Below are 26,578 nucleotides of genomic sequence, written 5' to 3' on the forward strand. Positions count from 1 at the left end.
TTGTAACAGTAGTGCCTGTTCACTGCTGGTAGCAGCTGATTCACAGATGACATTTTCTAACTTTCTAAACAAGGTTGTGCCCTTTTACAACCACGCGGGGGCAGTATAAGAGTACAATTCACTGCAGTCTGGTTCAGTGGGTTCAATGCCAAGATTTTCCAGGATAAAAAAAACACAACTGCCTTCAATCACCATGCATTGCAGCTACATCATGGGAGATTCCTAAATCTATATGACAGGATCTAAGTCAACTCAGGAGGACTTGTTCTGGAGGTCTCCAGGACAGGGTCTTCAATCTCCAACTCACATAACATAATCCTCAAACTAAAATCAACCAGAGTCAGTCTAGATCAAAGCAGCAAGGAATAAACTGACACGTCACTGGGCCACGCGCTAAAATCTTTGAAATATCAGGCTAAAGAGAACTGTTGACTTTACGTCACGCTACGTGCTGTAGGACTCCAGCAAGATAAACAACATAACTCTGGTCTGCACCAGAGACATCAAATCAAAGTTGAGCGTACACAGATTTACAGATGTTATCGCAGGTGTAGTGAAAAGCTACAACGGTGTAGTAATACCTAGCAACACAAGAAAACACACACACACAATCCAACAATATAAAAATAAAGACATTAAGAAATATCAGAATGAGCAATGTCAGAGTCCGGAATATACAGTATATATACAGTACCAGTCAAAAGTTTGGACACACCTACTCATTCAAGGGTTTTTCCTTATTTTTACTATTTTCTACATTGTAGAATAATAGTGAAGACATTAAAACTATGAAATAACACATATGGAATCATGTAGTAACCAAAAAAGTGTTTTAGTTTCTTAAAAGTAGCCACTCTTTGCCTTGCTGACAGCTTTGCACACTCTTGGCATTCTCTCAACCAGCTTCATGAGGAATGCTTTTCCAACTGTCTTGAAGGAGTTCTCACATATGCTGAGCACTTGTTGGCTGCTTTTCCTTCACTCTGCGGTCCAACTCATCCCAAAACATCTCAATTGGGTTGAGGTCGGGTGATTGTCGAGGCCAGGTCATCTGATGCATCACCATCACTCTCCTTGGTTAAATAGCCCTTACACAGCCTGGAGGTGTGTGTTTGGGTCATTGTCCTGTTGAAAAACAAATTATGGTCCCACTAAGCCCAAACCAGATGGGTTAGCGTATCACTGCAGAATGCTGTGGTAGCCATTCTGGTTACGTGTACCTTGAATTCTAAATAAATCACAGACAGTGTCACCAGCAAAGCACCCCCACACCATCACACCTCCTACTCCATGCTTCCCAGTGGGAACCACACATGCGGAGATCATCCGTTCACCTACTCTGCATCTCACAAAGACACAGCGGATGGAATCAAAAATCTCAAATTTGGACTCACCAGACCAAAGGACAGATTTCCACCGGCCTAATGTCCACTGCTTGAGTTTCTTGGCCCAAGCAAGTCTCTTCTTATTATTGGTGTCCTATAGTAGTGTGTTTTTTTTGTTGCAGCAATTCTACCACGAAGGCCTGCTTCACCTAGTCTCCTCTGAACAGTTGATGTTGAGATGTGTCTGTTACTTGAACTCTGTGAAGCATTTATTTGCGCTGAAATCTGAGGTTTATTTAACTATAATGAACTTATCCTCTGCAGCAGAGGTAACTCTGGGTCTTCCTTTCCTGTGGCGGTCCTCATGAGAGCCAGTTTCATCATAGAGCTTGATGGTTTTTGAGACTGCACTTGAAGAAACTTTCAAACTTCTTGATATTTTCCACATGAACTAACCTTCATGTCTTAAAGTAATGATGGACTGTCGTTTCTCTTAGCTTATTCGAGCTGTTCTTGCCATAATGTGGACTTGGTCTTTTACCAAATAGGGCTATCTTCTGTATACAACCCTTACCTTGTCCAACACAACTGATTGGCTCAAACACATTAAGAAGAAAATAAATTCCACAAATTAACTTCTAACAAGGCACACCTGTAACTTGAAAAGCATTCCAGGTGACTACCTCATGAAGCTGGTTGAGAGAATTCCAAGAGTGTGCAAAGCTGTCATCAAGGCAAAGGGTGGCTACTTTGAAGAATCTCAAATATAAAATATATTTTGATTTGTTTTAACACTTTCTTGGTTACTACATGATTCCATATATATTATTTCATAGTCGTGATGTATTCACACTATTATTCTACAATGTAGAAAATAGTAAAGATAAAGAAAAACCCTTGAATGAGTAGTGTCCAAACTTTTGACTGGTACTGTATATATACTATATATATATATATATATATATATATATATATATATATATATACATATATATATATATATATATATATATACAGGGGCGCAACTTTCGCTGAGGGCATTTTTGTCCCCCTCCCAGTTTTATCATTGGAATGTGATACAAAACAAGGCAACGGTGTGCTTTAGGACCATGCGGATGCCTCCGAGCAGTCGGGTAGGCTGTTTGGAGTGTTTATCTGACTGGATAAAAAAAAATAATAATAATAATAATGTCCCACCCACTTCTAAAACCAAAGTTGCACCTCTGTGTGTGTGTGTGTGTGTGCATAGAGGTGCAACTTTATATATATATATATATACACACACACACACACACAGAGGTGCAACTTTATATATATAGTCACTTTATATATATATAATGATGTGTATAGACAGTATGGACAGTAAATTAATAGAAATGTATAGAAAATATGTGTACAGCAATAGTTCAGCCTTGACTAGAATACAGTATATACATATGAAGTGTGTAAAACAGTATGTAAACATTATTAAAGTGACCAGTGTTCAATGACTATGTATATTGGGCAGCAGTCTCTAGGGTTCAGGATTGAGTACCAGGTGTGGTAGCCGGCTAGTAACAGTGACTAAGGTTCAGGGCAGGGTACTGGGCGGAGGCCGGCTAATGGTGACTGTTTAACAGTCTGATGGCCTGGAGATAAAACCTGTTCATCAGTCTCTCTGTCCTAGCGTTGATGCACTTGTACTGTCTCCGCCTTCTAGGTGTTAGCGAGGTGAACAGGCTGTGGCTCGGGAGGCTGAGGTCCTTGATGATCTTCTTGGCTTTCCTGTGACACGGGTCCTGGAGGGCAGGCAGTGTGGCCCCCGGTAATGCGTTGGGCTGACCGCACCACCTACTGGAGAGCCCTGTGCTTGCGGATGGTGCAATTTCCGTAATAGGGGGTGATACAGCCTGACAGGATGCTCTCAATTGTGCATCTGTTTTAGTTTGGCAGGGTTTTAGGTGGCCAAGACACATTTCTTCAACCTCCTGAGGTTGTCTTCTCCACCACACTGTCGATGTGAAGGGGCCATTTCAGTTCGTCAGTGATGTGAATGCCAAGGAACTTGAAGCTTTTGACCCTCTCCACTGCTGCCCTGTCGACGTGGACGAACGCATGCTCTCTCTGCTATCTCCTGTAGTCCATGATCAGCTCCTTCGTTTTGTTGACGTTGAGGGAGAGGTTCATTTCCTGGCACCACTCCACCAGGGCCCTCACCTCCTCCCTGTAGGCGGTCTCGTCATTGTTGGTAATGAGGCCTACCTCTGTTGTGTCGTCAGCAAACTTGATGATTGAGTTGGAGACGCGCGTTGCCACGCTGTCATGGGTGAACAAGGGGTACAGGCGGGGGGCTGAGCACGCCCCTGTGGGGTCCCATTGTTGAGGATCAGCGTGGCGGAAGAGACCCCAATTAAATCGTAGCCTCAGGGCTTAAACAGTTCTCTCTTGCCCTAACGCTACAATAAAAACAATAGGATGATGACTTATCCTTTGGCTTTGTAGGCTTTTTCTCTGGCTTTCTACTTAGATGGGGTAAGGACTTCACTTTACTTGTTACCAAACATTATTGTTACCAAACCCCAAAATGTTTTAAACATGTGCTGTTTGTTGATGATCACTAATGCATTAGCACTGTAACAAACCACTGCTCCCCATGGACTCATCATAGCAGCGACTTCTGTCCACTTCCTCCACTTAGTGATTTAGAATGGGACCCTGCTTCCTGCATAGCTCTCTCAAACAAGCACATACAGTTTTCAAACCTCTCTCTCTCTCTCTCTCGCTCTCTCTCGCTCTCTCTCGCTCTTTCAGTCAGGTTCATAAGATCAGACTCACTCCAGATCAGAGCGTTTTTAAGGAGCAGAGCCCACTTGACCCAGTCACCATAGCTCCCTTAACAGTTGAGCATTCCCCAGTACAGGGTCTCTGTGCCCACCTCCCTAATGTTTCCCCTTACAGGAGACACTCACTTATCTGGACATCTACTCTATTACTTTAACCCTGGGGTGTCAAACTCATTCCATGGAGGGCCTTGTGTCTGCTGTTTTTGGGGTTTTCCTTTCAAGTTAAGACCTGGACAACCAGGTGATTGGAGTTCTTTCCTAATTAATGGTCTTTATTAATCAATTAAGTACAAGGGAGGAGCGAAAACCTTGATCCCTCCGTGGAATGAGTTTGACCCTTGCTTTAACCCATCAAGCCTCACAATCACAGTTGTTCAGCAGTTCAAGCAAACTCCATCCAGCTGGAGGGTGAGAGGGTCCTTGCTAGTTGCACGCACAACCTCACTCACGTATGCTCACACGCTTACGCATTCACACGCAGTCCTGGGCCCTATACACTGTGACCAGATGTAAACCAGATGGGGACCAGATGAAGATAAGGATACAAACACACCACAGGAATCATAACAGCATTTCACCTTACCTCCAAAAGACAATGAACAGACATGCTATTCAAGACAAGCATGGGTCTGAAATGTATAAATTTAGCTCAAAACTTTACCTTCAGTATGTTGGATTACATAGGTAAAGTAGAACATGGGCTATTGGTGTGGTTCAGGGTGTCATTGAGAGAGGGCTGGAGTCACTTTCCGTCATGCACATACATTGGGACGAAAACAAAGGACACCGTTAACTCCTTGGCCCACCGACCCAAATATATTTAATGGAAAGACACCTTTCAAAGAGCAGGGATGTCATCACCTTAAACCACAGACTCACTCTGAAAATAACAGACGACTCTGTACCCTCAATACAGACATACACACACACACACACACCCCTGTATACACACACACACACACCTCTATACACACACACACACACACACACACACACACACACACACACACACACACATCTGTATATACACACACACACCCCCTGTATACACACACACACACACACCTCTATACACACACACACACCCCTGTATACACACACACACACACACCTCTATACAGGTCCTGGAGGGCAGGTAGTTTGCCCCCGGTGATGCGTTGTGCAGACCTCACTACCCTCTGGAGAGCCTTACGGTTGAGGGCGGTGCTGTATCACCGCCTGGTATGGCAACTGCACCGCCCTCAACCGTAAGGCTCTCCAGAGGGTAGTGAGGTCTGCACAACGCATCACCGGGGGCAAACTACCTGCCCTCCAGGACACCTACACCACCCGATGTCACAGGAAGGCCATAAAGATCATCAAGGACATCAACCACCCGAGCCACTGCCTGTTCACCCCGCTATCATCCAGAAGGCGAGGTCAGTACAGGTGCATCAAAGCTGGGACCGAGAGACTGAAAAACAGCTTCTATCTCAAGGCCATCAGACTGTTAAACAGCCACCACTAACACTGAGTGGCTGCTGCCAACACACTGACACTGACTCAACTCCAGCCACTTTAATAATGGGAATTGATGGGAAATGATGTAAATATATCACTAGCCACTTTAAACAATGCTACCTTATATAAATGTTACTTACCCTACATTATTCATCTCATACGCATACGTATATACTGTACTCTATATCATCGACGGTATCCTTATGTAATACATGTATCACTAGCCACTTTATACTATACTATGCCACTTTGTTTACATACTCATCTCATTGTACATACTGTACCCGATACCATCTACTGTATCTTGCCTATGCTGCTCTGTACCATCACTCATTCATATATCCTTATGTACATATTCTTTATCCCCTTACACTGTGTACAAGACAGTAGTTTTGGAATTGTTAGTTAGATTACTTGTTATTACTGCATTGTCGGAACTAGAAGCACAAGCATTTCGCTACACTCGCATTAACATCTGCTAACCATGTGTATGTGACAAATAAAATTTGATTTGATTTGATTTGATACACACACACACACACACCTCTATACACACACACACACACACCTCTATACACACACACACACCCCTGTATACACACACACACACCTCTATACACACACACACACACACACACACACACACACACACACACACACACACACACACACACACACACACACACACACACACACACATCTGTATATACACACACACACCCCCTGTATACACACACACACACACACCTCTATACACACACACTTGTATACACACACACACCTGTATACACACACACACCTGTATACACACACACACACCTGTATACAGTGCATTCGGAAAGTATTCAGACAACTTGACTTGTTCCACATTTTGTTACGTTACAGCCTTATTCTAAAATGGATTCAATAATTTTCCCCCCTCATCAATCTTCACACAATATCTCATAATGACAAAGCAAAAACAAGTTTTTAGACATTTTTACAAATGTATAAAAAAAATATATATATAACATTTACATATGTTTTCAGACCCTTTACTCAGTACTTTGTTGAAGCACCTTTGGCAGCGATTACAGCCTCGAGTCTTCTTGGGTATGACGCTACAAGCTTGGCACACCTGTATTTTGGGTTTTTTCTCTGCAGATCCTCTCAAGCTCTGTCAGGTTGGATGGGGTACGTTGCTGCACAGCTATGTTCAGGTCTCTCCAGAGATGTCCGGGCTCTGGCTGGGACATTCAGAGACTTGTCCCAAAGCCACTCCTGTATTGTCTTGGCTGTGTGCTTAGGGGCATTGTCCTGTTGGAAGGTGAACCTTCGCCCCAGGTCTGAGGTCCTGAGCGCACCAGAGCAGGTTTTCATCAAGGATCTCTGTGTACTTTACTCCGTTCATCTTTCCCTCTATCCTGACTAGTCTCCCAGTCCCTGCCGCTGAAAATCGTCCCCACAGCATGATGCTGCCACCACCATGCTTCACTGTAGGTATGGTGCCAGGTTTCCTCCAGATGTGAAGCTTGGCATTCAGGCCAAAGAGTTCAATCTTGGTTTCATCAGACCAGAGAATCTTGTTTTTCATGGTCTGAGAGTCTTTAGGTGCCTTTCGGCAAACTCCAAGCAGGCTGTCATGTGCCTTTTCCTGAGGAGTAGCTTCCATCTGGACACTACCATAAAGGCCTGATTAGTGGAGTGCTGCAGATATGGTTGTCCTTCTGGAAGATTCTCGCATCTCCACAGAGGAACTCTGGAGCCATGTTATAATGACCATCAAGTTTTTAGTCACCTCCCTGACCAAGGCCCTTCTCCCCTAATTGGTCAGTTTCGCCTTGCGGCCAGCTCTAGGAAGGGTCTTGGTGGTTCCAAACTTATTTTATTTAAGAATGATGGAGGCCACTATGTTCTTGGGGACTTTCAATGCTGTAGAAATGTTTTGGTACCCTTCCCCGGATCTGTGCCTTGATACAATCCTGTCTCGAAGGTCTACAGACAATTTCTTCGACCTCATGGCTTGGTTTTTGCTCTGGCATGCACTGCCAACTGTGGGACCTTATATAGACTGGTGTGTGCCTTTCCAAATTATGTTCAATCAATTGAATTTACCACAGGTGGACTCCAATCAAGTTGTAAAAACATCTCAAGGATGATCAATGGAAACAGGATGCACCTGAGATCATTTTCGAGTCTCATAGCAAAGGGTCTGAATACTTCTGTAAATAAGGTTTTTCTATTTTTTATATGTAATACATATGCAAAAATGTGCTTTGTCATTATTGGGTATTATGTGTAGATTGATGAGGGGAAAAAATAATTTGATCCATTTTAGAACAGGCTGTAATGTAACACAATGTGGAAAAAGTCAAAAGTCTGAATACTTTCTGAATGCACTGTATACTGTATCTAGACATGTCTATACTGTATCTACACACACACACACACACACACAACACACACACACACACACACACACACACACACAAAAGCACATACTGTAGCTCACTCCAAAGACAGAGAGTGTAATTGAAAGTCTACACTCTACACCACAGAACCTCCCAGCTCCCCAAAAAGCAGTCCTGCTAGCCCCCCAAAAAGCAGTCCTGCTAGCCCCCCCCCCCCAAAACAGTCCTGCTATCTCCCCATAAAATAGTCCTGCTAGCCCCCCAAAACACAGTCCTGCTAGCCCCCAAAAAAGAGTCCTGTTAGCTCCCCATAAAACAGTCCTGCTAGCTCCCCATAAAACAGTCCTGCTAGCCCCCCAAAAACAGTCCTGCTAGCCCCCCAAAAACAGTCCTGCTATCTCCCCATAAAACAGTCCTGCTAGCCCCCCAAAAAACTGTCCTGCTAGCCCCCATAAAACAGTCCTGCTAGCTCCCCATAAAACAGTCCTGCTAGCTCCCCCAAAAACAGTTCTACTAGCTCCCCAAAAAACAGTCCTGCTAGCCCCCCCCACCCCCCCAAAAAAAGTCCTGCTGGCTCCCAAAAAACAGTCCTGCTAGCTCCCCCAAAACAGTTCTGCTAGTCCTCCCCAAAAAAGAGTCTAGCCCCCCCCAAAACAGTCCTGCTAGCCCCCCCAAAAACAGTCCTGCTAACCCCCCAAAAACAGTCCTGCTAACCCCCCAAAAACAGTCCTGCTAACCGCCCAAAAACAAGCACTAGGCCTGGTATCCCCAGTTCATCTTAAACCAGTTCACCCTGAAATGTTTACTCCCCCAGTGCGCCCCTGACAATATCCAGCTGCTGCCCTCTCTCCCTCGCCAACCTACCCCCCTACACCCCCACCAATCCCCACCACCGCTTTGCATTCACCACTCATCCCCCATGAAATTGAACCAAGTCTCCCTCTCCCCTCCTCACCCACCTGCTACTCCTACATCTGGAGGACTACTAATCCCCTACTGACACCTCCTTTCCCCTCCTTTACTCAATCATGGGGGAGATTGGAGGTGTGAGGGGTCCGTCATGGTTTGCTGCTTGTTATTGCCATACCATTATTGCTCTGCACAGCTTGGGTTGCAATACATACTATGTGGCTGCATTTTGAGGGAGTATGATATTGAGCCTTAGGGAGACAGAAAATGGGAGGTAGTAGTCTTTTAGTACTCTTATATTTTCAATTAATTGACGGTAGAAGCAGGCATGTCACTACTGGAATCTGACAGCCTGCCTCCCTTCTTTCCCTGTAGCCAAAGTCTGATGATATGGTATTAATATCAGGACCACACAAGAGCTAGATAAGGCAGTAAATGTCCTCATTTCTAGGAGAATCTTGAGAACTTCCTGAAAATAGTGTGATGAACCATTTTAGTATTATGGGGTGCCCTGCATTGTTGACAACCAACTAATGAAACCCCATGTGCTTGTGATACTAGCTCGTGGGACATACTTTATGGTCTCCACAAGCGTATAAACTGATACTTTCTGTAGTATCTGTGAGCCTTGGTTCATTCTGTCAGAAGGGCATGTGAAACCGTCTACACCTGTGAACCGAGGTCTTTCTCTCTGTGGTTCTCCACTTCCTCTTACTATAGACTTCCTGTAGACATGAAACTGTGAACTGTGTCCTCTGCAGTGCCTCCTACGCTCTGTGCACATTTACTACCTTGGGGCATATAAGCCGGCAAGTATTTCATTTCAGAGCTTCCTTACACTCAGAAGCCCATTGACAAGATACAGTGCCTTGCGAAAGTATTCGGCCCCCTTGAACTTTGCGACCTTTTGCCACATTTCATGCTTCAAACATAAAGATATAAAACTGTATTTTTTTGTGAAGAATCAACAACAAGTGGGACACAATCATGAAGTGGAACAACATTTATTGGATATTTCAAACTTTTTTAACAAATCAAAAACTGAAAAATTGGGCGTGCAAAATTATTCAGCCCCTTTACTTTCAGTGCAGCAAACTCTCTCCAGAAGTTCAGTGAGGATCTCTGAATGATCCAATGTTGACCTAAATGACTAATGATGATAAATACAATCCACCTGTGTGTAATCAAGTCTCCGTATAAATGCACCTGCACTGTGATAGTCTCAGAGGTCAGTTAAAAGCGCAGAGAGTATCATGAAGAACAAGGAACACACCAGGCAGGTCCGAGATACTGTTGTGAAGAAGTTTAAAGCCGGATTTGGATACAAAAAGATTTCCCAAGCTTTAAACATCCCAAGGAGCACTGTGCAAGCGATAATATTGAAATGGAAGGAGTATCAGACCACTGCAAATCTACCAAGACCTGGCCGTCCCTCTAAACTTTCAGCTCATACAAGGAGAAGACTGATCAGAGATGCAGCCAAGAGGCCCATGATCACTCTGGATGAACTGCAGAGATCTACAGCTGAGGTGGGAGACTCTGTCCATAGGACAACAATCAGTCGTATATTGCACAAATCTGGCCTTTATGGAAGAGTGGCAAGAAGAAAGCCATTTCTTAAAGATAACCATAAAAAGTGTTGGTTAAAGTTTGCCACAAGCCACCTGGGAGACACACCAAACATGTGGAAGAAGGTGCTCTGGTCAGATGAAACCAAAATTGAACTTTTTGGCAACAATGCAAAACGTTATGTTTGGCGTAAAAGCAACACAGCTCATCACCCTGAACACACCATCCCCACTGTCAAACATGGTGGTGGCAGCATCATGGTTTGGGCCTGCTTTTCTTCAGCAGGGACAGGGAAGATGGTTAAAATTGATGGGAAGATGGATGGAGCCAAATACAGGACCATTCTGGAAGAAAACCTGATGGAGTCTGCAAAAGACCTGAGACTGGGACGGAGATTTGTCTTCCAACAAGACAATGATCCAAAACATAAAGCAAAATCTACAATGGAATGGTTCAAAAATAAACATATCCAGGTGTTAGAATGGCCAAGTCAAAGTCCAGACCTGAATCCAATCGAGAATCTGTGGAAAGAACTGAAAACTGCTGTTCACAAATGCTCTCCATCCAACCTCACTGAGCTCGAGCTGTTTTGCAAGGAGGATTGGGAAAAAATGTCAGTCTCTCGATGTGCAAAACTGATAGAGACATACCCCAAGCGACTTACAGCTGTAATCGCAGCCAAAGGTGGCGCTACAAAGTATTAACTTAAGGGGGCTGAATAATTTTGCACGCCCAATTTTTCAGTTTTTGATTTGTTAAAAAAGTTTGAAATATCCAATAAATGTTGTTCCACTTCATGATTGTGTCCCACTTGTTGTTGATTCTTCACAAAAAAATACAGTTTTATATCTTTATGTTTGAAGCCTGAAATGTGGCAAAAGGTCGCAAAGTTCAAGGGGGCCGAATACTTTCGCAAGGCACTGTATCTCCCTTTTTTTCCTTTTAGAAAGTTGTGGTACATTCAGAGTTTGACCAACAGGATTCAGCGTGGGATATTCTTGTAGTGATAGCAGAAAAGTGACTACTGATTTCTGTCAAACCAATGATAGCTATTTTTAGATGATATGATTATCATCCAACACAATACATAATAGGGCCCACTCAGTCATATAATACAATATACTTTGTGCCATTTAGGGTATACTGTTGTGTTAAGTGTGTGCTAAGTGTGTGTTTCTAAAGGGACTGTACTCTGTAGACAACATGGGTCAATGTGCTAATGTGCTGTCCTTAGCAATACTGTGATGTGAACAGAGGAATCAGCAAACATTGAGGTTAAATTCTATTGCAGACAGACAGGAGGATTAAAGACTGGCCTGGAGAACAATAGACAGACAGTAAATAAGGACAGGGTCGAGGGAAAACAACGGAGGAAAACATTTCCCACAAACACTTAGGAGCTTCATGGTCTGCTGATGATAATCCAAACATTAAAATCAAACCACTATGCACTAGGGTTGGGCTCAATTCCAATTGAATTTGAATTCCCAAAATGTTAAAACTTTTGACATGAATAACTTCTCCTTTTCAGTTAATTAATAAGCCATTAAAAATATGCCCCCTTTTTCAATCATTTAATTTTAATTTCAGTTTGCTTCCTGAATTGACTGCCTTTAATTCCAATTGAGCCCAACCCTGCTATGCACACAGACTGATTTGTTCTAAAACGGTACCAGCTGAATTCAGAGAGTCATGGGCACTGTCATGGGCACACTCTCAAGAGCGGGAACAGTCATTGAGTGAGTCAACCCCATTACTCTGTCATAAGACAATAGTCGCCATGACTGAGTTGGAATCAAATGGAGACGCCCAGTCATTCTCTTCTGGATGAATCCTCCCTAACCCTTATCTGATAATGTGCAACTAACAAAATGCACCCTAACCAAAGACTATATCTCAAACACATCCTTGCCAGCTCTACAGATCATGATGATCTGTGTTTTAAACTCGTCTCGGGGGGAGAGGGAGAGAGGGGAGAGATGGAGAGATAGGTGAAGAGGGTAGAAGGCCTGGTCGGCCAGCTGTGTTATGATAATACTACCACCAGAGAAGTCGGCATCAAAGCATCAAATCAACTTTCGAGTCAAATGTTCAAAAGTGACCTCTAGTTGGCATGTTTGGGATGCCAATATACAATTCAGTGGGAAAGTGATACTGTATGTCGTGTACATTACATCAGCTGATGTGTATAAATAGCAATAGCCGTTGTTCTGGAAACCTGGGACAGACTGAGGAGTGGTGTTGGGTGTTGGCCCCTGAACAAACAGTCCCTATGACATCACCCCACAACCATGTAAGAACTGAAAGAGGAGAAAGGACCTATGAGGAAGGACATCCACTGGTATGTAATAAAGGAACAAGGAAGGAGAAATGACTTTAATGGTGACACCATATACATTACTTTAAAACTGGACTGTGTAGCTTAGACTACATGTCACTCTTATTGACAGATAAGCCTTGAATCACAAACATAACGTTTATGGGATAAAAAGAAAAAGGATTGGACTGAGATGTAAGTAGTCTATACAAGGACAACTAGCTATATCTATTAATTATGCAGGCTATAAACCAGGTTAGTTCATTAAATGTACTTTATGTAGGCATATGTATCATATGTAGGAGATATGTGTTGAAAGGGAAAGGGGGGTACCTAGTCAGTTGTACAACTAAATGCATTCAACTGAAATGTGTCTTCCGCATTTAACCCAACACCTCTGAAATGTTTATAGGCTGAAGATAGCGCATTAATTAGAACAAAGATGCAAATGTCATTATCACATTTATCACTAATCTTCCACTCAGTTATTCACTGGAAATGGTTAACAACTTTGTATAGCCTAACCAAACATTTTTTAAAATATATTTTTAATCTTATTGACATAATTTAACCCTCTGTGAGAGTGTAAGAACAGGATACTAAACACAAAAATTAAAATGTATAACAAGACATAAATCATCAATAATAATATGACACTTCAGCTGCAGTTTACACAGGCAGTTCAAATCTGATATTTTTTTCCCATGAATTGGTCTTTTGACCAATCACATCAGGTCTTTTCACATCAGCTCTTTTTCAGAGCTAATTTGATTGGTCAAAAGACCAGTTAGTGAAAAAAAGATCAGAATTGGCTGCCTGTGTAAACGCAGCCTTGTTGTTGTCCATATGTGGGCCTACTATAATAGTGTATTAATAAAGCTTTGTACATGTTTTAATACATGTTCAGTTTATTTACACTAACATTGTAATTCAAGTAAGTTACAATAATTAATTAATGTTAATTATGACTAATACTAATAGATAGCCCAATAGACTAACTAGAATAACATAATAGACTAACATAGGCCTTATGCTTGATCTGTAACCTACTGTTCTAAATAGTAATCTGACTGTCTCAAATATAGGTCAAACTTTAAGAAAACAGCAAAGCAAAAAAAAACATTTTGTGCCTAGTAAATCCCATTGAGAACTTTTCGAGCGGGAGATGACTGTACCTAAATGAAACGTAGGTTATATAAACTGCGGGAGAAAAAAAATACAAAATGGAGTAGAAGGTTGACTAGATCACGTTGAAATTCAACGTGACTTATGGTCTTGGAACGCAGCCTTTGCGAAACGTGACGCAATGCCAACATAAGAATGTGTCACATTCTAAAGAGCTGGGAAAATGGGTCCTACGTGCCAAGATATTTTACTTAGAGAGTATAACTCTGGCACAGTGCAGCAAGTCTTTGCGCGCAGTTCGAATCTTACCACTCACGGAACTTCAAACTTTCTTATGATGAAAACGAGGTAAGACATCTATTGAAAAACTCATAAAACGTTTCTTGATTTCAAGAAAGTAGTCCATACCAATGTTATTTTAATTGTATGCCAGATTTTGCATTAGCCTACACTCTTAGAAAAAAAGGGTTCCGTAACGGTTATTTGGCTGTCCCCATAGGATAACCCTTTTTGGACCCAGGTATAACTATTATGGGTTCCAAGTAGAACCCTCTGTGTGTGGAAAGAGTTCTACCTGGAACCAAAACGGGTTTTCATATGGGGACAGTCGAATAACCATTTTCGGTTCTAGATATAGCACCTTTTTTTCTAAGTGCATTGAAGACTGCAAGGCCAGGGTGCACACATTTACCAACCCTTTGTGTCATTTGATGACATTTATTTAAAGACATCAGGAATGACTGATTACATCAAGGTGTTTTCCTTGGGCATTGTCCAGCTCCAAACCCCCGATTGTTATGATGATTATCACGTGATTAAGTATTCTGTTGCGGTAGGACGTCCCATTGCCTTGTTGGAACAAACAAGTCACATAAGGGGACAAGGGAGCGCAATAACTGGGAGCTTTTAAAGTTATATTAGTTCATCGTGGACAGTGAAGAGTATCAGTCTGTACTTCGGTGAGGCGCCTCATTTTATTTTTGAGCAACAACATCAGGAATCGCAACATTATTTCACATTTGAGTGCATCATTGGACACTGCTGGTAAGAGAAGTCACATATTGGCAGCATTTGAGAAGTTTTGCATTCTTATTCAGACTTTGCAGAGGCAAATCTGTGCTGTTTCGGGTTGTTATTGTCCATGTGTATTTTTTCTGTTGCGTCTCATTGATCAACATCTCATGTAGTATGCGAGTGTAACTGCGTCATCTGTGATGTATACTTTTGCTGTGCTATCTTCAATAAGGCTCATTTGAATCTATTGGCAATGATTTCGGGTGCCGTACTCTTAAAATGTGTTTCAAACTTTTTCTCATCTTATCGCCTATTTGGAGAAGTTGGACATAATTATTATCGGAGGTTGAGAATGTTTGTGTGGGTCTGGGGATTCCAGAGAGTTGTAAATGATCTAGTTACCGCGCCCACTTTTTCGACGCAAACAACTTTCACTCGCAAGAGTTGAGCTGTTGCAGTTGAAGGGATGACAGTTTCTATTCGTTTAGGAGAATGTTGTTATTTTTTTGTTGTTATTTTCATTAAAATATGTTATTGGAAAGAATACTTATTTCAATCAAAGGATTTAACGTAAAACGTGTTTCCAAACCACGTTGAAAATATTTGTTATTCACTGAACAGGCTAATAAGAATATTCTCAAACTGCGTCATGAACGCAGTGTAGAGTATGGGCATCTATGGCATAGTAGGACTAACGTATATCATACAAAGCCTACTATAATCTTTATGTAAGTTATTCAATATCTATAGCTAAAGAGCAACGAATATAATGTACATTTGTTTTAACACAGTTGACAGGCCATGCTCAACCCCATCAATTCCCTGGCTCTCGCTCATGTTTTCCTCAAGATTCTTACACTCAAACAAATGCTGGGTTAAAAACAACACCATTTGTGTTATTTGGTAACTCAGCACAAGGTAAATATTGGACATGCTGAATTCTTTATTGAATAACCCAACATGTTGGGCTGTTGGGATTACCCCAACATGGGTTCATTTAACCATCAATCATGTTTTTATTTACTTTCAGCAACTCGGTCTTTTTTTTTACAATGTTCTTTTCAGGAGGGGTTTCCTATAAGGGGCGTGGCTTTCAGATCGTCTCTGACGTGGCCAAAAGTAACTAAGTGTCATTCTTGTTCATGATGTTAAGTTTGTACAGTGCAAAATAAAATGTTCCTAGAATATTTTTGCACATTACATATTTTAATATAAAATGAGTAACATTACTATTTCCATATTGTAACAAAGTGCTAACTATCCCAACAATTTGGATATCCATAGGCTCTTGAGGAACTCATACAGTTGTGTAAGCCTCATTAAAGCTATAAAGGTGTCAGTGTTAAATCTTAAAATGTGTTAAGCATTAGGGATGTGACAAATAGTAAACATTTCTTAATGTTTAAACCTCCATTTTTTAAATCAGTTTTCCGTTAAAACACTATGACAAATTCATAAAAATCTACTTGAATTCATAATGCAGATGCGCTGCTGCAAACAACTATTTGGGGTCTCACGGGGTTGCCTTTTCAGGTGGTTAAGCATTCCACCCAGTGGTGATTTTAGCATGAAAATCTTGGTGGCAGAAAAAAAGATTTGGGATGGCTAACTTGCTTAAACAAATGTGATTTCTACTGACAATTGAGATGTACAAACTATGGCATAAGGGGACGACAAGCGGATGAGATGCAATCCGTAATTTAGATTAAAACATTAATGAGGGAGCGACGACGGACATAGTCAATATAACTATTTGTTCAGAAATGTACAGTGACAGAATTCAGAACAAGGGCTGTTCTTACAGTGTACAACAAGTCAGAACCGTAGGATAAATAAAGGGGGCATATAAAACAGACAAAAAAAGCTCTTACAATATCCAATGTTTACATTTCTCTAAAACAGGTTATAGGCTACATGTGCACCACCAAGTTAGAAAAGTAGGCGAAATTAAGAGGTAAAAATAAAAGAGGAAAAAAAAATAGACCAAATTATTAAGGTAAGGCACATTGAACGCTGTTTGAGTCTTTGTGTGTCAAAAAAGATACACGTCATATAACACTATTTATATGACGCATTAAATAAGCTTTTCATTTGACACGTCAAATAACACAATTATGAAAAATGTTGTGTGTGCTGAATTTGCACGTGCAAGCCAAGCGTCACCACGACTATCAGTAGCACTGTCAAAGCTGTACAAAAAAAAGTTAGTAAACAAGCACACACCGGCCAGGAATGATGTGTTTACAATACCGCGTTGGTGAAAATAGACCAAATTATTAGGGTGAGGCACATGGGCTCCTAACAGCTTACTACACAACATACACTCAGTATTACTTTCTTCTCTACAGTACACATATCTCTCTGGCATCCTACAAAATGTATGAAGCAGCATAAGACATTTTTGGACTCAAGTTGTTGTGATGTGTTTGAACAGGAAAGTGGCGCGGCTTTCCTTTGTGGGCAAATTTTGTCATCAAAGAGAAAGATGACAGATTCACAATTCCGAGTTGAATGACCGTTCAAAATGCATTTTCCCAGTTTGAGCTGTTTATTCCAGACTTCCCAGTTGCAATGCTTGCAGTTAGCCACTGTCACTGATTCCTTACAAACCACTCATTGTTGAATTTGCGATCTCCAAATTGTTGTGTAATGTTTATATCCAATGGTCGATGAGAACCGGTACGTTTTATCTATAGTTTATCTTCATTATTTCTCTTCAAATGACAAGGATTAAAAAGGATTTGCCAGTAGATTGTCGACTTGATTCATGATGATGACTGCTAGCTAAGATTGTGAAAGTAAGATGTTGACATGATCAGTCCAATCAAAGCTACTGTACATATAACGTGATTTGATGTAATTTCTGTGGCCAAAGACCTTGAGCCTTCTTGGAAGGGCACTTGTAATGTAACTCTATGGCAGGACCCAAAGGGCTGAAATGTTGATGTCTACCTTTTCTAAGGACTTAAGCTTGGGAATTGCATAAGGTTCCCATGAGTGACAGAACACTGAGCCAGTCACAGCGCAATGCTCCTATTTTCTGCTGGCCAGCCCCGCCACCACTGAAAGCACTGAGCTAGGCTCAAACACCTGCATTTTGGAGCTGCGACTTTATTAACTCAATTATATACTGTATATATATTTGTACATTGTTTGCAAACTGATAGGTGACACGTATTAATACCAAAATAACATGCAAAACAGGCAAGAGTCCCCCTCCCAAAATATTAATATATGTATATATATTTTTTTAAACAAAAAACAAGGGTCTCAAAAGGTGGGGCTCAACAAGTGGGGCTCTGCCCTGAAACACGGGTCACCACTGATTATACCTGTACCTCCATTACTGTACCTCAATTCCACTTCACAAAGTTTGCATTTCCTTCTCATTTAAGTATTGCCATGCAGGACTTTTCTCTTGCCATTTTCCCAACTCTTAACGATGATGACATCGGGGTGGAGAGTCGACTCCAAATGAATATATTCCTCCACCCCTTGCACGTTGACTCCCATTTCTGAGTGCAAGACTTGACTCATAAGATTTGGTAATTTTGGAATGGAGGAGACAGATTTTTGCCGTACATCAGAGAACGCAAACACTTGCGTCTTTCATAGTGAGCTAGTGAGGTCGGCCACCATGCAGACAGATTCCGAACTGTGCACTCGGCCTATCTATCGGCAATCAAAAGCTGCAACTTCAGTAAAGCAAGGCGTATCATCAATGAATAGGCTACGATATTCTACATGCAACAAACCAAACACTGAACACAAACTCTCATCATTAGGAAAGGAGGGGGAGAAAACAACCCAGCATCAATAACCCATCAGTTATTAAAGAAAACAGCCCAGCATCAATAACACATCAGTTATTAAAGACAACAACCCAGCATCAATAAACCATCAGTTATTAAAGAAAACAACCCAGCATCAATAACCCATCAGTTATTAAAGAAAACAACCCAGCATTAATAACCCATCAGTTACTAAATAAAACAACCCAGCATCAATAACCCATCAGCTATTAAATAAAACAACCCAGCATCAATAACTCATCAGCTATTAAAACAACCCAGCATCAATAACCCACCAGTTATTAAAGAAAACAACCCAGCATCAATAACCCATCAGCTATTAAATAAAACAACCCAGCATCAATAACCCATCAGCTATTAAATAAAACAACCCAGCATCAATAACCCATCAGTTATTAAAGAAAACAACCCAGCATCAATAACCCATCAGTTATTAAAGAAAACAACCCAGCATCAATAACCCATCAGTTACTAAATAAAACAACCCAGCATCAATAACCAATCAGCTATTAAATAAAACAACCCAGCATCAATAACCCATCAGCTATTAAATAAAACAACCCAGCATCAATAACCCATCAGTTAATAAAGACAACAACCCAGCATCAATAACCCATCAGTTATTAAAGAAAACAACCCAGCATCAAAAACCCATCAGTTATTAAGTAAAACAACCCAGCATCAATAACCCATCGGTTATTAAAGAAAACAACCCAGCATCAAAAACCCATCAGTTATTAAATAAAACAACCCAGCATCAATAACCCATCAGTTATTAAATAAAACAACCCAGCATCAATAACCCATCAGTTATTAAATAAAACAACCCAGCATCAATAACCCATCAGCTATTAAATAAAACAACCCAGCATCAATAACCCGTCAGTTATTAAATAAAACAACCCAGCATCAATAACCCATCAGCTATTAAATAAAACAACCCAACTAATAGAATGAACGCCTGCAAACCAGCCGTTGAGTCATCCAAGCAACCCAGCATAGTGTATGCGTCTCTCAAAGTATGACATCCCAAAATTTGATTCAAACATTTATTGTTATTTATTTTTTGGTGCGTTTTATTTTCAATTTGGCTGTTTCTTTGAGTTTTCTTTATAGATGAACGTCCTAAAAGGTTGTCCATCTGATCCATAAAACCTAATGTTCTCACTGTGGAATAATGGTTTCTTTTACTCAAGCCCTTTTCTTCGTATGAGGGGGCTGGCGTTTTAAGCCAGACGTTTTAACAGTTGCATCCCAGACGCTGTAAAGTTTGCCGTGTAACAATGTTAGGGATTAGCCAAGGAGCAGAAATGGTTCACTGCCTGTCTGGCGCACATTTGTCAGTGTGGTTCCTTCCAATTCACCGATGCTGATAGTGGGTAACTGACTGTTACACTCTGGCGGGTAACACTATATTTCACGGAGGCAAAATAATACGAAAAAAAAAAAGATCTAGATGTTTCAGTGAAGGGAACGTTTGAGTGACTCATTATAGGACCTAGGATAGACTCAGCAAGGCAACTCTGACCAACCGAACAGGTATATATTTCAGCAAGTCAGACTGTTATATGTGATCTATTGAATATGAATGAATATTTTCTAGACTTTGGAAGTAGGCTGTATACTGTTTTACTTGCTATCAATTTTTGAATATAATCGCTGTGGGGAATTATGTGACTTTGAACATTTGAACAAAAAGCTGATCAGTCCACAATGAGTCTCAGAGTAGGAGTGCTGATCTAGGATCTGTCCATATAATCGTATACACTATGATCTAAAAGACAAAACTGATCCTAGATCAGCACTCCTACCCCGAGAGGCTTTGTGGATACAGGGCCAGGTTTCCTTGTTGGGTAGAATGTTTGCATGTCACAAAAAAAGGTGGGAATTTATAACACTAGTTTTGGAAAGTTGTAAATAGTAAACTACAACAACGTGTAACATTCCTGAAGTTCAGAATGTATCCCTGCAATTACATGGGGTTACTAGAAGAGCACATGAAACATTCTCACGTGAGGTGAAACATTCTCCATACGTTTCCCGGTCCGCACCATGTGACCTTTCCTCCTGACCTCTCACCTCTGGCAGCCAGAGCAGAGACCAGAGCAGGTGGAGCAGGTTCATTTTTACATACTTCATGTGTTCTTCTATTCTGATTCTGTGGATGTTGGAGATTTATTTGGTGTGTGGGTCTCTTACCATATGGTTAATTACTAAGGGCAGGGGTACTCAACTCTTACCCTACGATGTCCGGAGCCTGCTGATTTTCTGTTCTACCTGATGATTAATTGCACACACTTGGTGTCCAAAGTCTAAATCAATCCCTGATTGGGGGGAAACAATGAAGAATGCAGAAAATGCAGTGGAACTGTCTTCAAGGTCCAGAGTTGAATGTGAGGGAGGTAGGGCATGTGTGTTTGATAACATTAAACTCAACGATGTCCCAAAAGGTCAAACGCTGGTATGAGTATGTGTGTGTTTGTGCGTAGCCTAAACCTAGACCACACCAATAGTGACCTGGGTCACACCTCATAGATAAAACAGACACCTCACCTCTAACCATCTCCCTTTCTCTCTCAGGGACATTAAGATGGCGTCATCATCATTATTATCTGACGGGGCCATGCTGGTCTGTCGGAGTGTAGAGGAGCTGAAGCGCAGGGCCCAGGGCCCGGTGAGGAGGAACCTGTTTGGGCCTGTGGACCACGAGCAGCTGCAACAGGATTTCCAGAGGCACCTGGGTATGAGCGTGGAGTCGGCCAACAAGCGCTGGGACTTTGACTTCAACACCGGCAAGCCGGCCGCCAAGGGCGCCAGCGTGGAGTGGGAGGAGATGAAATGCCAGGATGTGCCGGCGTTCTACCGCAACTGTGTGTTGAGGAAGCCGGTGATTGGCATCGACGGGCAGAGGGCGGGGAGAGAGAATGTCAGGTTGGCCCGGGCATCGTCTCCAGGGTTGTCCAGTTGTGGTGAGGAGTACCTGGAGGTGACCACCAGGGAGAGCTATACGATCCAGAGGCCAGAGAAGAAGATGGCCAGCCAGAGGGCAGGAGCAGTCAAACGGAGACAAGCCGCCATAACAGGTCAGTGTCAATGAACGATCTTTCCTCCCTCCTTTTTCCTTCTATTGGGCTTCATACAAAAGCTGTACGAAAAAAAGCAATAGAGAGTTAGTAGTATACACATTTTCTGACACAAATAGTGAGTCCAGAGGTTAACGTGACTATAATTATGATAATGAATAAATAATAGTAATAAATACAGTTGTATATTTTGTATTATTATTATTATAGCAACCATAAGCCCAGAGGTCTTCATTTAAAGAGAGATAATATAAGTTTACAGGTTGTTTTGAACGTCAAAAGAACCTGTTATTAACCTGTTATTAACCTTTTATTAACCATTGAGTGACAGTTGTGAATACCTCAGTGTGCTGCCAAAAGCACTGTATGTGAACTATGTTAGGAACAGGCCATGCAACAACACTGTGTTACCTGTGCTATGTCTCCAAACAGTTTATATAACCCTGTTATAAGCCTTGATGTGTGCGTCACAAATTGCACCATATCCCCTATATCAAGTGCCCTACTTTTTACCCTCTGGGCCCTGGTTAAAAGTAGTGAACTATAGGGTGCCATTTGGGATGCACACATTATTTCCCTAATAGAACATTACTGGGACTGGGAACTAACACCTGTTCTCTCTCTCTCTGCTGGTCATCCACAGAATTCTTTGTCGTGAAGAAGAGGACGACCATGCATGACAAACTGTCCTCTCTGCAGTAAACACAGCCCAGGAAAGAGTGCAATTCAGTGGGCATGCTCCGTTTGGAACTCACCTCATTAAGATGGATATATAATTTCTGCAGCGTTCTGTAGCGACTCTGACAGTCGAAGAGCTCATAGCTACAATATGTCTTATAGGAAGTGGAAAAGGAAGTGGAAATGATGGATGTTTGTATATATATTTATATAGCTGTATTTCATCTATATTTTCTAAGCTTGTATTATTGTCTAAGCTTTAGATTATACTGTGAAATAATTCAAATGCACTCATCAGGAAAAAAACCCCAATGGCTATGTTGTAAGAGATTTCTTCCAACAGTGCCCTTGGTGTAGTATTTAACTCCCAACCACTTCGGCCCACACTCTAACTACCTCTCTAAGAGTAGTTCAACTATTCCTGACCTCACTCCACGTGTCGTCTTCAGTTTCACCACGGCTGTAAAAGTATCAGCCACGCGAGTAAGAGGCCCCGGGGTCACCTCAGGTCAAATTGGCAACGTGACCATGATTAGCCTAGGGTGCAAAGGTCAACTGTGAAGTTCCAGCACTTAGGCTATCAGGCCTAATATGATAATGATACATCTTATTGAGCAGTAGTACTTCTCAGTAAATGTCTATTATTACAGTAATTGTTTTATTCTTAAACCTTTTGGTGTGAGTATTATTACAGAGTGATATTTGGTGTCAGTAGGAAACGAGCTTAAATTAGCTTAAGTTCATTCTCAAATATTGTTATTATGGCTAGCATACACTTCACTGTTGGCACCACCGTCTCTGTAGAATTTGGCAAAAATCTCAGTGCACAACTGAATAAAATAAATTGTTTTTATTTTATTTAGCTCCCTTTGTCTTTTTAAGGTAGTAAAACATATTCTTGGAAACTTTTTGGTAACAAAACTGAATATACCTTGTATGTTTCCTTTGTTGGCTAAATCCTTTTAACAACGTTGCCTTTTCTACTCTTGTCTTTGTATAATGGCAGCCTCTAGGTTTTGAACTCTTTCCTATATGAAGGAATGTAGCTTTGACATTGTTTGGAATTGAAGTAAAATGGTGTTGCAGTTCACAAAAGTACATGAATCCTTAATGCCTACGGAACATTCCAGGTTCTGTCAGTAAATGATTATTTTTTACGAGGAGCTGAGCTGCAACACATTTCCATTCCTGTGCTAAAATACAAGACAGTTGTGACAACTGAGGCAGTTGACCAAAAGAAAAAAAAGAGAAAAAAACATATTATATGTGAGTCATCTGTAAGCGTTGGCTTGAGTCAAGGGACATAGAAATCCACATGCCTTAAGCATCTCCAAATCCATCTCAGATATACCTGTGATTAATATGCCGTATCACAGATTTGTCCGTTGGCATTGCATTCCAAACTTTATGCCGTTCATTCTCCATAGCCTGAGTCGCATCGCAATACTGTAAATAATAGTGGCAAAAATAGCAGTCCTACAGGGAGTGCCTTTCCCTAAATGTGTCATGTTCGAACAAATAGACATCATCTGGATTACCTACCTCATTGAGTGATTGACAAAAATAATAGAAAAAAAGATATACAACATTTTTTTTAAAAGTCAAATAATTCCAAAATATTTGTTGGAAACTACAGGAGATGATTTGTTATTGCTGTTCATAGCTGGTTCAGTGGGATAGCGGGTTCAGACCCATAGGCTTTAGTTACACATCAGGTAAAAGTGTGTCAGAGTGATAGGACCCATTCCAGCTCAAAGCAGGACGGAGGAAACTCAAGTCCTCTGGGAGTCCTGAGCTTTGTTATTTTTATTTATTTATTTTATTTAACCTTTATTTAACCAGGAAGGGCTCATTGAGATTAAAATCTCTTTTTCCAAGAGCACCCTGGCCAAGATAGGCAGCACCAAGTCATAAAAAAAAAAAATGACAGACAGACAACATGAAAAACTACAAGTAATCTAGTAGAAACCATTGAATTCACAAGAGTATAAAACAGCAAATTAAAAACATTGACAGGTCAGGGAATCAGCCTCAAAAGTTCTTCCAATTTAAAAGTATTTTATACCAAATTCACCAATCGGGACAAGTTCTTCCAGTTTAAAAGCCCTTTACCAATTTCAGTTCGGACATTTGGAACAGTTAGCAGGATAAAGTCCAGCAAACGAAGAGAGTACCCACCACATTTCTGAACAATAAAAATTCACAAATAAAAAGGTAGTAAACCCAAAATGGCTTTGTAAATAAAAGTATACCAGTGACTGAGCCTACGAGTGACTAGAGAAGGCCAGCCAACCCTGGTATACAAAGTGCAGTGGTGCGTAAGGGTTTTGCAGTTTAAAATAAATCTCAAAGTGCCATGGTAAAGGGTGTCAATTGATCTCAAACACTGAGTGGAAGCATTCATATATAAAATATCCCCATAGTCTAGTAAAGGCATAAATGTAGCCTATACTAGCCTCCTTCTGGCTTCAAAAGAAAAACAGGCCTTATTCCTAAAATAAAATCCCAATTTCAGCTTAAATTTTTTTGTAAATTGTTGAATATGCAATTTAAAAGAGAGGCCGTCATCAATTAAAATTCCATTACCACTAGCTCTCTTGGCTTGCTTTGCTTTGACTGGTCTCCCAGAAGTAGACAGAATGGAGGATAGACCGCAACAGAATGATGTCAGAGACCCTGTATCAAAGAGGTTCTATAGCCAGACGAGTGGCCTGTGTTCTAGAGGGCTTTTGTCTGGATCCAAAGAGGTTCTTATAGCACCGCCCTCTTGACTTGCCAACGTAGAGAGTCATGTCAACAGAATGTTTTCATTTCTGTTTACACACTTCACCTCAGCAATGGAATCGATTATCCGTTTTTTATTTAATAATATTTGATGGTGTTTTTTGTGTGTGTGTTCGGATTTGAGTCTGTGTGTATGTTGGTTTATACGCGCCTGTCTTTCAATGTGTTCAAAATAAAACTTTTAAAAGTCTGTTAACTTATTTTTAACGATGTATCTTGTTTTTGTAGGGAAATAATTCTAAATGCCCTTTTGGTAAAACTAACGGATTATGTGTATTGCACTAAAACATTGACAAGATGTTTCTGATTTTATAGAGCTACTCTCGTGGAAGGGGAAGTGTTTAGAAAAACTAAACCGTCACTGCTGAACTGGGACACCGACTATGGGCTATCATAGTTTGGGTCGGACACAAAATGATAAATAGATATTAGGTGCTTTCTTGGTATTACAACAGTGTTAAAACAAGGCAATACTCAGCCCTAATATTACTGACTGTACTGGTTTTCCCAGAATTCCCTTTGCAAGATAACTGTGATAAGTTGCTGCTCCATCCTGCACCCCCCCCCACCCGGCCCAGTGTGTCCCACAGTGGCAAAATAAACTTTGCTCTAAATCGAATTAACCTGTCTATCGCAGGTATATCAAAACATAGTATTGCATGCCTTATTTGCATGAATGAATAAATATCCTTGTATATGTTTTTGATAAGATAATGGCTAATGTATTGAAAGTGTACTACAACGTAATTACATGGGAGCAGAATATTACCTTTGATTTGGTAATAGTTTGAAAATAAAATGACAAATGTTGAAATTGTGGACATATTTGTGGAAGATTCATTGACCGGTTTTTGGTGCACTGTTGACTTTGATGTTAATTTGTTACAGTATGTTTCCGATCATTATTAAATGATATAAATATACACAAAGTATTGTTTTCTTAGACTGGTCTTCATTCATAATCTATTACGTCCTTATACATTCATATGATCTTCAGTGTCAACAGCTGGAAAATCTAGTAGGCCTACTAATTCAACACATATTAGGCCTACTAATTCAACACATATCAGGCCTACTAATTCAACACATATCAGGCCTACTAATTCAACACATATCAGGCCTACTAATTCAACACATATCAGGCCTACTAATTCTACACATATCAGGCCTACTAATTCAACACATATCAGGCCTATTAATTCAACACATATCAGGCCTACTAATTCAACACATATCAGGCCTACTAATTC

General features: G+C 41.0%; 1 protein-coding gene across 4 annotated transcripts; it reads left to right on the forward strand.

Annotated features, from left to right (window-relative positions):
• Positions 1-12,553: 12,553 nt before the first annotated feature.
• cdkn1d (cyclin-dependent kinase inhibitor 1D) lies at positions 12,554-26,257 on the forward strand. Of its 4 annotated transcripts, none has more exons than XM_021563522.3 (3): positions 12,554-12,856; positions 21,364-21,866; positions 22,510-26,257. In XM_021563522.3, the coding sequence occupies exons 1-3, from the start codon at positions 12,837-12,839 to the stop codon at positions 22,566-22,568; spliced, it is 582 nt and encodes a 193-aa protein (XP_021419197.3). In that variant the 5' UTR covers positions 12,554-12,836; the 3' UTR covers positions 22,569-26,257. The 4 variants fall into 4 exon arrangements, with proteins under 4 accessions (XP_021419197.3, XP_021419198.3, XP_021419196.3 ...); XM_021563523.3 differs by having other exon boundaries at positions 12,837-13,027; XM_021563521.3 differs by lacking the exon at positions 12,554-12,856 and adding an exon at positions 14,030-14,305.
• Positions 26,258-26,578: the final 321 nt, after the last annotated feature.

This window comes from Oncorhynchus mykiss, chromosome 15, assembly GCF_057628025.1.
Source record: "Oncorhynchus mykiss isolate SJ-2025 chromosome 15, ASM5762802v1, whole genome shotgun sequence".
Classification (NCBI taxonomy): domain Eukaryota; kingdom Metazoa; phylum Chordata; class Actinopteri; order Salmoniformes; family Salmonidae; genus Oncorhynchus; species Oncorhynchus mykiss.